This window comes from Hippocampus comes, unplaced genomic scaffold, assembly GCF_001891065.2.
Source record: "Hippocampus comes isolate QL1 unplaced genomic scaffold, H_comes_QL1_v1.1 scaffold135, whole genome shotgun sequence".
Classification (NCBI taxonomy): domain Eukaryota; kingdom Metazoa; phylum Chordata; class Actinopteri; order Syngnathiformes; family Syngnathidae; genus Hippocampus; species Hippocampus comes.
Window position 1 is genome coordinate 867,046 of NW_017805583.1, and position 13,136 is coordinate 880,181.

The following is a 13,136-nucleotide window of genomic DNA, read 5'->3' on the forward strand; positions in this document are numbered from 1 at the left end:
AACCTTCACCCTAGCCCTAATCAATTACAATCAATTGTGGTCAGTTCTGGTCGTAACAGACTTGCTGTACAAAAGAGCATCTTAGCTGGACTGGACACTTACATAATACATAAATGAAGATTCTTTTATGTTTTCACAGTATGTGCAGTGTTTGAGATGAAACGTGGATGGATGAATAAATGCCAAAATAATTAGGGAAAACGTCGTCAATACCTAATAGTCTTTTAAGAGTTAAGCAAATTATAGCAAACTAATTAATTAGTTTATACACACGATAATATGTATACTCTTACAATTAAGATAGTAGCCAATCCTCACACTCTCACCCTTCCAGGTCTCACTGTCATTGCCCAAATGAGCATTGAAGTTTCTCAGCAGGAGCACTCCACAGCACCACAGTCCAACGACTCCAAGAAGAGTGGGTAGAGTGAGGCTACCCTTCCATCCTTCCAAAGTGCAGGCACCGAGCCGAGGGTGATATGAGTATGCCCACACCTGCTTGGTGCTTCTCTTCATGGGCAACTCCAGAATGGAAGAGAGTCAAACCTCTCTCAAAAGGATTTGTACCAGAAACCAAGTTGTGTATGGAGGTGAGCCAACTATATATAATCAGAGCTGCTCAACTTCACACACCAGCTCAGGCTTATTCCCTGTCAGAGAGGTGACCATCCATGTCCTAAGAACCAGTGTCTGAAGCTGGGGATAGGACTGCCCCCGTCTTCAGCCATCATCATAACGAGTCTTTGAGGAATGCATGAACTGGTCTCTCACCAAGGACCTGTTGGCCGTGGGTGACCCTGCCAGGGACATAAAGCCGCAGACAACTTAGCTTCTCGGTTCATTGGGACACACAAACTCCTCCACCCTGACAAGGTGACAGCTCAGGCAGGGGTTTCCTCTTCTACGTTTGCATGATTATACTGACTTTAATCCCTAAAGGGGAAATTCAATATCCACTTTGCTGTTTATGTATTTTGTGTTGCACATCACACTAATAGAACCAAATCACATCCATGCAGGGATGAAAGGAGAGATGAGACAGTGCTGCACCTCTTGAGCTGGTGCATGAAGGATTGGTGCCTAGCTCAAGGAACACACAGATACACCATTGTGGGGGCAAGGCAGGTTGCAATTGCCCAAGTCATATGCATGGCCGTTTGCATCATCTTCAAGGGGAGATATTGTAATTAACCTGGATAAGCTCACTTTGCGTGCGCCAATGTCATGCACGGACCCCAGCGGGTCTATTTCTACTTCCCCAATGTCAAACTTTGCATCTTCTTTGACCACCCTAATTTTAATGCAAATGAGGGAATCCGTTCTGATTGGTCGGTTACATCCTATCCCACAACTGCGCACAACACCCATTTCCATTTGACATGTTAAAATATTACAGCCTGACAAATTTGTAATTCTTTGTAATATGACCAAAATCTGTTCATATTAAAAGATAAATACTGTATCGTTAAAGATAAAAACATACTTTATGAACATGGAAGAAAAAACAAACAAACATTTAAAATGGTTAAAAACTTGTATGTTTATTTTGATTATTGTAACATTTTCTTGTCTATCACACCAGTGACAGTGTTTATCGGGGATTTCACCACAGTTTGTGATCAGTCGATCTGAGTTTGATTTTTTTTTTAATGTCTCCTACCAGGAGCAAGTTGCCTGTCGAAGTTGCTGGTATAAAAATAAATTAACTTTGCCTGTGAAAGGTTCCCGGGTTTCAGCACCAATCCCGGTTCTATTTTCTTTAACGCTCGCTATGCTAACAGTAACGAGCAGAAAATATTCTATTTTCGGTTGAGCTCCTTTATGTAAAAAGATTGCGTACACAGCTGTAGAGCCTTTTCTACTGGAATCCAGAAGAAGGCCTAACCTGTCCGACATTTTCGCTACTCTTATCTTACCTTGGCCGCCCACCAAATGGGGGCGGTGGGGGATGGCAGCCTCATCCATGTGACATTCATTCCTATAGGACTGTTCACCAAAGATGCAATTAAGAACTCACTGCAGTCCTACTCTCACACTTTGTCTCTAGTTGGGTACAGACAGTAACCCATCTTCAAACATAGTCAGGTGCTTTCATCTTGAAAGCTGATGTAAAATCCCTTTGGAGGGTGACTGAGGACCCTCATTGTCCCTGGCTTGCGCTAACAAGCAGTGGAACAGTCGCCTCTGCTCATTGCAACTGCAAGCTGGTAAGGTGTATTTTTATTTTGTACTCCGTATTGTAAATGTCATAAGGCTGTTTTGCATGTTTATTGAACTATAATCTTCACTTAGTCATTATGAAAGCTACATAGAGTAAGTGTGTCAAACTCATTTTAGTTCAGGGGCCACATGGAAGAAAATCTATTGCCAAGTGGGCCGGATGGGTAAAATGATACATAACTATACACAATTGGCATTGATATTACGCAGATTTTCGTGATATGCGGGCCGTCCTTCAACTGTAAACCATTCGACTGTAAATGTATTGCAATATATTTAAAACATATATAAATATAAAAATCCTTTCCACTTTTTCATAAAATACATCTTTTGTATGGAACACACAAGAAAATGAACTAAAAATAAATCAATCAATAAATTCAATTACACACAAATATCTTGTGGAAGGAAAAAGTCCCAATCAAAATACAGTATGTGGTCTCAGAACTTCTTTTCAAGGAATCCAGTGAAGTGCAAAGAATTAAATTGAATACAGTTGGCTTCAAGTTACATTGAGGAATGCCAACTGTTTTAGACTTTTGGAAACACAAGTTTGGAATCTTGTTCTTTAGTTACCATTTGATTAAAAAACTTCAGTGGTCAGCAAGCTATTAGCTTATTTTCAAATGCATGAGCAAACAAAGGCAATGCATGTGCATTGAAAATAGGTCATAACTTGCCCATTTCACAACCGATTTTCATGTAGCTTACTTTTATGTCAACGCCAAAATTGTTTGATAATTGTGACATTCACGAAAGCAGTAATACTTTGCCCATATAAGCTTTAACATTGCCGTAGGCATGGTCATGTCATATACACCTATTTTGCATACCTATGGTTCCAGAATGCATTGTGTGGTCCAATACATTTAATTAATGAAGTTATAAAGACGTTAAGGCGGCACGGTAGTCGACTGGTTAGCACCCGGCCTCACAGTGCAGAGGTCCAGGGTTTAATTCCGGCTTCGGCCTTCCTGTGTGCAATTTGAATGTTCTCCCCGTGCCTGCGTGGATTTTCTCCAGGTACTCCGGTTTCCTCCCACATTCCAAAAACATGCACAGCAGGCTGAGTGGAATACTCTAAATTGTCCCTAGGTGTGACTGTGATCGCGAATGGTTGTTCGTCTATGTGTGCCTTGCGATTGGCTGGCAACCAACCAGTCCAGGGTGTCCCGCGCCTACTGCCTGAAAATGGCTGGGATAAGCTCCAGCCCACTACGTGACCCTTGTGAGGATAAGCAGATCAGAAAATGGATGGATGGATGTTTGATTTAAGTTAATAATGGTGTAGTGGTACACATGCCTTACTTGTGCACGGGCAGCGTGGGATCGTTTCCCACTCAGTAAGTGTGAATGGTTGTTTGTCTCTACGTGCTGTGCGACTCACAATGGTAGATGTAGCTGCACATCTCGGAATGACAGACACTGCAGCACTGATTTACCTTACAGATGGAACTTGAACTGCACAAAAGACGTTGATCCCCCCCCCCCCCACCGCCCTTCCCCCCACCTTGTAGCATCCACCAAGTTTCATAAGCATTCGGCTAAAGACAAAGTCAGGTCAATTAAGAGAAATCCGTTCTGATGGCGTGTCAACTGAAGATGAGGAGCAGTCATTCCTTCAAGCTCTTGTGTCTACTGGAAATCAGACTCCAAGACTTAGCACATTTCATGACCCAACAATCAGTTGGATAAATAGCAAATGGTAAATATTCCACAAAATTTGTTGTGTTGCCAACTTATCACAACTCCTTACCGTTTCTCTGCATGCAAACATCACAAATTACATGTTTGTAGTTGAATTAGCACCACACATGACACCTCCTTACACGCTGCCAAAATGCCATTATACAGTCAGACTTATTGAGTCACTGAGCAGTGTGGCGCGCCACTCTGTTTACCTGTTATGTGTTTACCCAAGAGGGAGAAGTAGTACTAGTTCGTTATTTCGGTGTCCACCATGTTTCGAGTAATATGTCGTACATTCACGTTTGAATGACTGAAGTACCTAATGTATGAATTGATTTTGATTTGGGAATCATCATAAAAGCATAAAGATCTGGTATTGGAAGGATCAGCATTAATCTACAATATGACATGATTAAATGCAATACATTCTACTGTAATATAATATAAGAGCTTCACAGTTGACAGTTTGAATGTCTGCTCAGGCCCTCCTATGTAGTTTGCAGGTTTTCCAAGTTTTTAATTGTTTTCTCAACATGCTCCAGCTTCCTCCCACATTCCGAAAGATGCTTCTTTGGTTAATTGAAGATTCTAAATTATCTGTCGGTGTGAATGTGAATCCATATATGCCTGCAATTGACCGGTACCCAGTCCAGGTTGTATCCGGCCTCTCGCCTGAAATCAGCTTTGCTGACTCAAGACTCTATTGAGGACATGCATGATGTGCGAATTGATAATTTAAGAGAAGAGATGAGCATCATGCGATGTCACATATTACTTCTAGATTCTCAAAACTTTGAATTGTTGTGACAAATTAGCCATGCTAAAATTTGCATATCTTTTTTCCATTGAGTTGCTCTGATGCTGTAATTTAATCTCAAGTGTCAAATTGGCTTGATCTGTGAGTTAATTAAATGAATTTGCAAGTCACGCTGTATTCATCATTATTCAAGTTGCACTTGGGCAGCAGCACTTTTATCAATTCTTGGCTGGTTGCCGTGTGTGTATAGGGTCATAGACGCGGGTGTATTTACAGCTGAATGCATACAGTATCCGGTCAGTGGTCGTACGCTCGTCTCGAAACGGTTTAGACATCCAGAAAAAAAATGAATCTGTGTGAGAGCGCTCGTTTGTGACACACCGAAAATATGTAAATGCTTTTAGATGAGTTCCTCACACCGGTGGGATATTTATTCCTGTGTCTGCTTCTGGTTAAGTTGGGACAGGGGAATCATCTGGATACAGATACATTTTCTTAAGGAGATGTATAGTTTAATTGAGGGATTATATTCCACTGTTATTATGATTTATGCAATATTAATTCAGCTAAAAATGGGGAGCACATAGAGGACATTTTGGTATAATCGAGGAAATTATACTCTGAAAAAGAACTTATTTGGTCCCAGTCTAAACAGAGTAAAATTTACACTTCAAAGACCATAAAATATCCAAAGTAAATTTTACTTAAAAGAGTGGATTAATTGTACTCCAAATAAATTAAAATCAACCTTTATCTGAAAAGAACACAAGTTTTTTTATCTGAAAAGAACCCACATTTTCCTCTGATGAGTGTAGGGCTGTGGTGTCAAACACACGGCCCGCGGGCCGGAACCGGCCCCCAAGGGGGTTCGATCAGGCCCGCAGGATCATTTAAAAGTGAACAAAAAATGTAGAAAAGACAGGGAATGAATATTTTTAATATGGTGCAGTTCTTGGAGTATCCGCTAGAGGACACGCTGTTTTGATCAGAGTATAAGACAACATTGTTTTGATCAGAGAAGAAGACCACAGCAGCCTCAGTCTCACTGAGACAGACCCAACACAGCAGACGCTATCAAGGACATGTGACTACTTTATTCTTTACACATTTAATAGCACTCTCCTTAGGTTGTAAGGTGTAGGCAGGGATTACATTTAGATTTTATATGCACGTGTAAATGGTTTAAACATTCCTTTCTTTATAAATCTTGTTTAATCATAAATGCATGACTATATTTTTCAATACCAATTATTTGTTTTGTGCCTTTGTACAATCAGGGGGATCAGTTGCAATGCATATATGTGAATGATAAAAGTAAATTGCACATTTGTCTAAGGAAATCCAAGGTGCTTCATGAAATGTTTTGTAAAATATATGTTCATTAAATGTCAACATTTTCCTAATGTTCTTATGCTTCTTTAGACCAAAACAAAGGAAAGATATGTTATGGTGGTTATTTATAGCAGAGTATGGTATAATTTTAATGGTCCGGCCCACTTGACATCTACCGAGGCCGTATGTGGCCCACAATGTGAAATGAGTTTGACACCGCTGGTGTAGGGGGTGCGGACTCATATACTCTGAGTGAAGCGATCGTTTCTGAAGATTTACCTCGCTCTAGTGGCCAAGGGAGGCAATTGAACTCTAAAATGTTTTAGATGCAGCTCCATTTACTGTGTATCTTATTCTTGCAGCTTTATCAGAACTGGAAACATTCAAACCTAGGCTATGCACCTATGTCCGGATGATTGCAAGATGTGAATGTGCTCTATCATCTCCCCGGCGTTACCCCTTTGAAAGTTTCATTTAAATCTGATAACTGAGCAGATGAATTTTAAACTTTAACAGATGTACTGTAGTCATCCTAACCTGTTCTTGAGCTTCCCTTTCTCCTACTGTACCTTATTCTACTTCCTACCCTCCCCATTATAGGCCCTCTCCCCCTCCCCTTACTATGCACTTCCCTCCCACTTTCTCCCTCTGACTCTAAACAGCACTCATTCTCGGCTCTCCCTTCACTTCCCGCTCCAACATGTTGGCAGGAGGAGGCGGAGGAGGATGCTGCGCTCAACCCTTGGCGCGTTCTTGCCACCTCTTGGGCCAGCGCACGGTGCCTCTGACTCAGAGCCACCTTTCACTTGTATCAGCCTGAAGGAATTAAGAAGGGAGAGGGGTGGCCAGGTCCCCCAGGTTCCACGGGACATCAGGAGCACCCATATCAGGATCCCCAGGAGGAGCAGCAGCAGGAGGAAAGTAGAGCACAGCAACTGTCCCTCATCGGTAGTGGAAAGTATTACCTCAGACGCCAGCGCCTCCTCCAGTTTCCCTGACACTTCTCCCTTTTCGGCTCCAAGATCCATGTGGCAAGAGGCAATAAGGAGGAAGCGGTACCTCCTGGACCGGGCTGGTGAGGGGGGCAAGGGAGGTCAGGAGAGGAGGAATAGATCCCAGGACTGGTTGTATGAGTCGTACTACTGTATGAGCCAGCAGCATCCACTCATTGTGTTCCTGCTGCTTATAGTGATGGGAGCATGCCTGGCTCTGCTGGCTGTCTTCTTTGCATCAGGACTGGTAAGTTCTACATTCATGCATGTATTATGCAAATGTCACAGAACGTAAAGTCATCACTTTCAATTTGGCGTAACAACACTTATCAATATATAGGATATTTGGGGTATTCCTACCAAGTTTAAACTGTGTTGATGGGAGAATGTTCACACATGGGTGCACAGACAATTAAAAACAAAAACAGTATCTTCAAGACAAAGGTTACCAACAGGGGCACACACGTCACAAAAACACAAAACCGCTTCCAGTTGCTCCCTTATACACATGTGCCAAAAAGCTTATACAAAGGCACATCCCCAGCATGCAGTCTACATGGCAGCACTAATGTGAAGAGAGGGTTAGATAAAAGCCAGGGGGGAATAAGGGGCTTGGTTATTGTTTGAGCTCACGGTTGACCGAACTACAGAAAGGAAGAGGTGCTTTTTAGCTCTCAATATTTTGACATGATTATCTCTGCTTGGAAAGGCTGACAAATTCAATGCAGTGAAGAAGCAAAGACCCCCTGGGAAATATAAAGGGACAAAGTCTAAAGGTATCAAGTATTTTGTCTATTTTCACTGAATATGAAATGCAGGTGCATTGATAAGAACTGGGAACTTGTCAGACTTTTCCTCAACATTATGTCTCTTTGCAGGATAGTTGTTAACACAAAACACCAACACAAAGAACACCCATTTTTAAAAAAAATAAACCTACTTTAGGACGATTGGGTAAATGTTTGTTTCTTGCATTTTTTGCTCATTCTATCATTCATTGAAGTGACGCGAAATATCTTTATAATGACAATCAACAAATGACCAGCGGGCTTTCGCAAGGCAACTTAATGTGAAAAACATCTAAAGGGATGATATTACACTGTTTAAGAACACGTCTGTTTTTATATACCACAGTGCTTTTAAGGGAAGCATAATCTCATCGTTTGACATATTTTACCAATTGAGGGCCTCTCTCAGTCTATCCCTGATGAATCTGCTCAGATGGAGGGATTATTCTAATACAGTGAAAGGGCCTCACAGCACTGTCGCTGGGTATTGCAGATTTGCATATCCAAACATTCCAAACATCATCCAAACACTATATCAACTTTGGGGAAATGATTTGCATGGTTTGCCAAATGCAAACAGATGTTGACATCAGCAACTTCCATTTCTGATGATATGCATCTAACATTTGCCTCATCCATTACAGTGTGTCTGATTAGTCAGCAATTGCCTACTGATGCGGACAGGCAAAAACGACACAAACACTATTTGGAAGGACATTTTTGAATGGTGGCTGAATGCTTTTTAACATTTCTTCAGATGTTTGTCGTTGGTCATTAATAGACTTGTGGTTTTGCCCATGATGACATATTCAGGTGGGGAAGCGTCTGACTCAGCACTTCAGCCACAATTGGTGTGGTGACTAATATGTCTGACGCTGCTGGCATCACATAGAAATGTGCTGGTAAAATGCGATGTGTTTTGTAAATTAAGCAGAGGCTAAAGGTTGAATTGTAACAAGGAAGTTGCGTAACTGAAATTTGTTAAATAAATATACCACAAAGAAATTCCATTAACAATGGATTTCTGGCCTGAGATCATATAAGCATCTTGAGCCTTCCTGCCCTACATCCTGCCTTTTGGCTCTGGCTGGGTGCAAGATTGGCGTGACCTTTTTGCTCCACCCTCATTTCATTCTTCAACCTCCTCTATTTCTGTCCATTCTGTGCTTCTGTCATCTTTAACCTCCTCATATTTCTGTCTCTCTTCCATTTGTATCCTAACGCCACCCAACCCCTTCCTGCGAGCTGGATGACCTAAATCCTGTTCTGTTTTGGAGCTCAGCTCTGGGCGAGACCGACTCTCTCCGCAACTACACGCATCCTCTCCTGTCCCACTGCATTGCCTGCTTACAAGGGGAAAGACAGGGAAGATGGAAGCTGGGTTAGTGGAGGAAAAATCTAAATGCCTTGCAACAGATGGAAAAGCAAAGAGATGGAAGTATATGTGGCGACGACATGTAAAATATTAATTTCGCAGTGAGAACCTCTGAGGTTGAACAGAATCTGTTCCACATGGGGAAATAATGATCCGGGATCAAGTTTAACCATTATAAAACATTCAGACATTTATTTTTTTTAATATTCACAGTGGCAAATGTAAAAAAGAAGTTAAGCACTATTAATATTAAAATGTTGAAACAATATACACTCAGGGCAGTATATCTGTGCACGGTGCAAATCCGGTGTAGCAGGTGGTGCAACTGCCACAGACAGGCAGACCGTTTTGTTAATTTCGTGGATGAGTGCAGATCTGCAGGCGGGTGGGCTGCGCCACTGTGGGAGTGTTTCCAGCCGACTTAAGTCACTGCCAATCAGAGCAGCTCCTCTAATACTTTAAATGTAGCACAACACACAGTCTCAACTGAGACATATCTGTGTGGATTAGAGCAATCTGTGTGTACATTGCTATGCTCTGGCCAAGTTGTGGCAAGAGACAATGTGAATGGTTACTTAGAATCCGCTGGTGACAACTGCTGGTGACTTAAATGTGTCTGCAGAGCTCAGTATCTGTCTGGCTGCGCCCAAATAAATTCTGCAAAATCACGTTAGACCAGCAGTCTACCTTCCGCAGGATTTTGACATGGTCTGAGCAGGCTTTAGATTAGACTAAATTCATGCCACCAAATAGTCACTCTGTCTGGCACATCTCCAAGAACTTTATTGATCCTGCGCCGGAACACCAGGCTTGGCGGAGACCATTCAGCCAAATTGGCAAACACGCAGTTAGCCTTGTGCTCGTATGAATATCATTTGCGGCCGGCAGGTAGATGTGCTGTCTGCGAAAATGGAGCCCTCAGTTTTAAAGTCTTAGGTAACATGTTGAATGACACTTTTACACATAAGTACAAAAATGAACCAATTAGTTTCATTTAAAAACAGTAAGACACAATGGTCCAAATGCACAAAGAATGAACTGCGGCCGCTGATATCGCCTTTAATGCAATCATTTGCAGCTGTGTTAACTTCCGATTCACAAAAGCTATTGCGCTAATGGCATACCGATGCAAACAGCCCCACAATGTTTGACAGCTGAATGCAGTTTGCACCTGTTTCCCCCCTGATTGCGCACATCGCAAAGTGCTGCTTTGCGCCAAGAACACCGTGTTAAAACAATGGCAATTGAGGAGACACTCTTTCATAAATCACAAGTCACAACACGCCTCTTTAAAACAGCCTGCTCAATGTAATGCCATTTTGCTTTGCCTGTTTCTGTTGTTGTTTTTTTAATTTAAATGTATTTGGAAATGTTGAATATGTGAACAGTATTTCGGACAGAAAGGCTGTTTTATGGCCCGAAATTATTTTGTCAGGTAGGTGGGAGGGAAATGATGTAATTTATCATGACATGTACCTGGCGAGCGCTCTGACACATTGCTCAGATGTCGCAGGTCGTAAAAAGTGGCTTCCACAGAAGAGCGCTAAGTTTACACCAGCCTTTTCGATGTGTATTAGCGCTGGCGTTCGACAATTATACGTTGTTTATCAATGAGGCTCATTTGTATCGCGGTGTGTAATTCCTCCGCGCCGAGACGCGTTCTGCTTGATATCTCAGTGAGTGAAGCATTTTACCATCTGCGCGTCCTTTGTGAATTGTTTGCTCCATATTTACTGATTTGCTCCACATAAAAGGCACGCAATCCTTTCGTGAATTCGACCCTACACGTTCAAGATTCCAGCTCTTTTCTTGTAGCATTCTCTTAACACCCCTTGTTGAGGATTGATCTTCTTTAAGTGATCGCAAAAAGTCAGAAAAGTAAAAGGCACACACACACACACACGCACACACGCACAGACATGTTCAGTAATGAATTTTGATTTAAATCTGAATTATAAAACCCAAGGGCCATTCCACACTACAGATTTTGCAATCCTAATTTTTAACCTGCAAATGGACTTTAATTTACTCATCGGGAATTAAATAATGCCGGACAAAGCTTTGCCTTCATGTGTGGTGTATACAGGCTCACTGGGGATCATTGACATCCACAAAGTATCTCAGATGTCAGCAAAATGCATGTCTTCCCAAACAGAAAATGAAAAGTAGCGATCAACTCCCAGCCTGGATAAAAGGAGTCAATATTGTTTCTTTGAGAAGTGTTTCTCTACATATGGATGCAGCAGCAGACACTGACACATTGGGATCATGATCAATAGCAGGGGCCAATTGAGGCCGACCATCCATTTTTCAGCGGACTGCGACATGCCCCCCCCCCCCCAAAGATAACTAAAAGATGCCATTTGACATCGGCCGCAAGATTAGTTCAAAAAGGTGAAGGTGGGCAGAGTGAGAAGGGAGGTTATTATACATTTTATTTTATTTTCATTTTATTTTCTTGTCAGAAAAATCTTAGAAACAGAAAAGCAGCTTCAAATCCTGAATGTATGTCCTGTATGTTCAACGTCTGTTGTTATACCTGATGTGCCCTCAGTTAAAAAAACATTCATCAGCAAAGTCCCGTACAGATGGCTGATTTACAGCATCCATTTATACTATTCAGTTTTAAAGCTGTTTTTGCACTATAAATCTGATACATCAAATGAGGTACAATTAGGTAGGTCGAGGAATATAGTCGGGAACGCATCTGCTTTGGTACATACACGATGCAGACCACAAACATCTCCATCCAGATTACTACAGTATAGTCTACATTTAAAAAAAGAAACCAACACAAGTTCTTTGTCCTGGTGAAATCTTGCAAAAGAAATATTAGTGCGATGTAAAGGTAATTCATTTGATATGGATGAATAAATATATTTTAAGTAAGATTACTGGGGGTACTTTTTTCATCTCGTTTAGCCTTTTGAATTCATATTTATTTTTTACACACATTTTGGACAGATTGTGTTCATCGAGATGAAAGTGAAGTGTCTTTTATTTCATGTTATTCGGTGCCATAAATTACACTGAGCAAATCCGATAGTACTGACGCACTTATTTCCCTTGAAGGGCTATTTGGTGCCTCAGAGAGTGACTCACACCCTCCTGCTTGTTTGTTTAGTTGGAAAATTGAAGAAGGAATCAAGAAGTGAGGCTTAGTACTCTGTTGTCTCATGTCCCCTTCAGACGTGTCAATTTTCTACATAAATGTATAAATAAAAATCTAAAGTGCTGTTTTGTTCTGTTTCACTCAAGCAAAGCTGAATCGTCCAAAGATGTTTAAAATTTTAGACAATTTATAAACAGTTACATCAATTTTCACCTCTCTTAACCTTTGTCACAACTGGTTTTAGAGAGTGTGTTAGTGGTTTAAATGTTTGTTCATTTCTAGATTACAAAACACCATTTAGCCACATGATTGGCAAAATGTAATTTCTACCTGTACACATTTGAGCAAAATACCAAACTAAAGGAAACTCCTCAAATGCGCACTTTGCTCTAGACTTGCGCTCATAATGAAAACAGGGCTTTTAATGTCTCTTATGTAACCATTCAGATTCCGTAAACACTTCACATCGATTCAAGACTCTCAGGAAAAAAAAGTGAACGTTTTTTTTTTTTTGTTGTTGTTGTTTTGTTTTTTTGCACTGCTTAATGCTAATTTAGTCATGGTGTTGTTGTCTAATGCATGTCATTCCTGTTCCAGAACGTCGAGGACCATGTGGCCTTTGTAATCACAGTGCCCACAGCGTTGGCGATCTTCCTGGCTGTATTTGTTTTGGTCTGCATTGAATCCATTTTCAAGAAACTTCTTCGGGTGTTCTCCCTTGTCATCTGGGCCTGCTTGGCTGCTATGGGTTACCTCTTTATGTTTTCCGGTGGGATCGTGTGTCCATGGGACCAGGTAAGCCCAAGAAAAATATTTTGTGGTCAATTTATTTCTTGTGTAAAAGCATGTGAAGCGTTCGGTTATTTATTCA

At 41.3% G+C, this 13,136-nt stretch overlaps 1 protein-coding gene across 1 annotated transcript in view; it reads left to right on the forward strand.

The window, feature by feature from the left end:
* Positions 1 to 2,095: 2,095 nt before the first annotated feature.
* Positions 2,096 to 13,136, forward strand: part of adcy2a (adenylate cyclase 2a) — a 55,601-nt gene continuing 44,560 nt past the window's right edge. Inside the window, exons 1-3 of the mRNA XM_019880080.1 lie at positions 2,096 to 2,207; positions 6,709 to 7,237; positions 12,863 to 13,060. Coding sequence (XP_019735639.1) covers positions 6,725 to 7,237; positions 12,863 to 13,060 — 711 coding nt within the window. The 5' untranslated portion in view covers positions 2,096 to 2,207; positions 6,709 to 6,724. The remainder of the gene's footprint in view (positions 2,208 to 6,708; positions 7,238 to 12,862; positions 13,061 to 13,136) is intronic.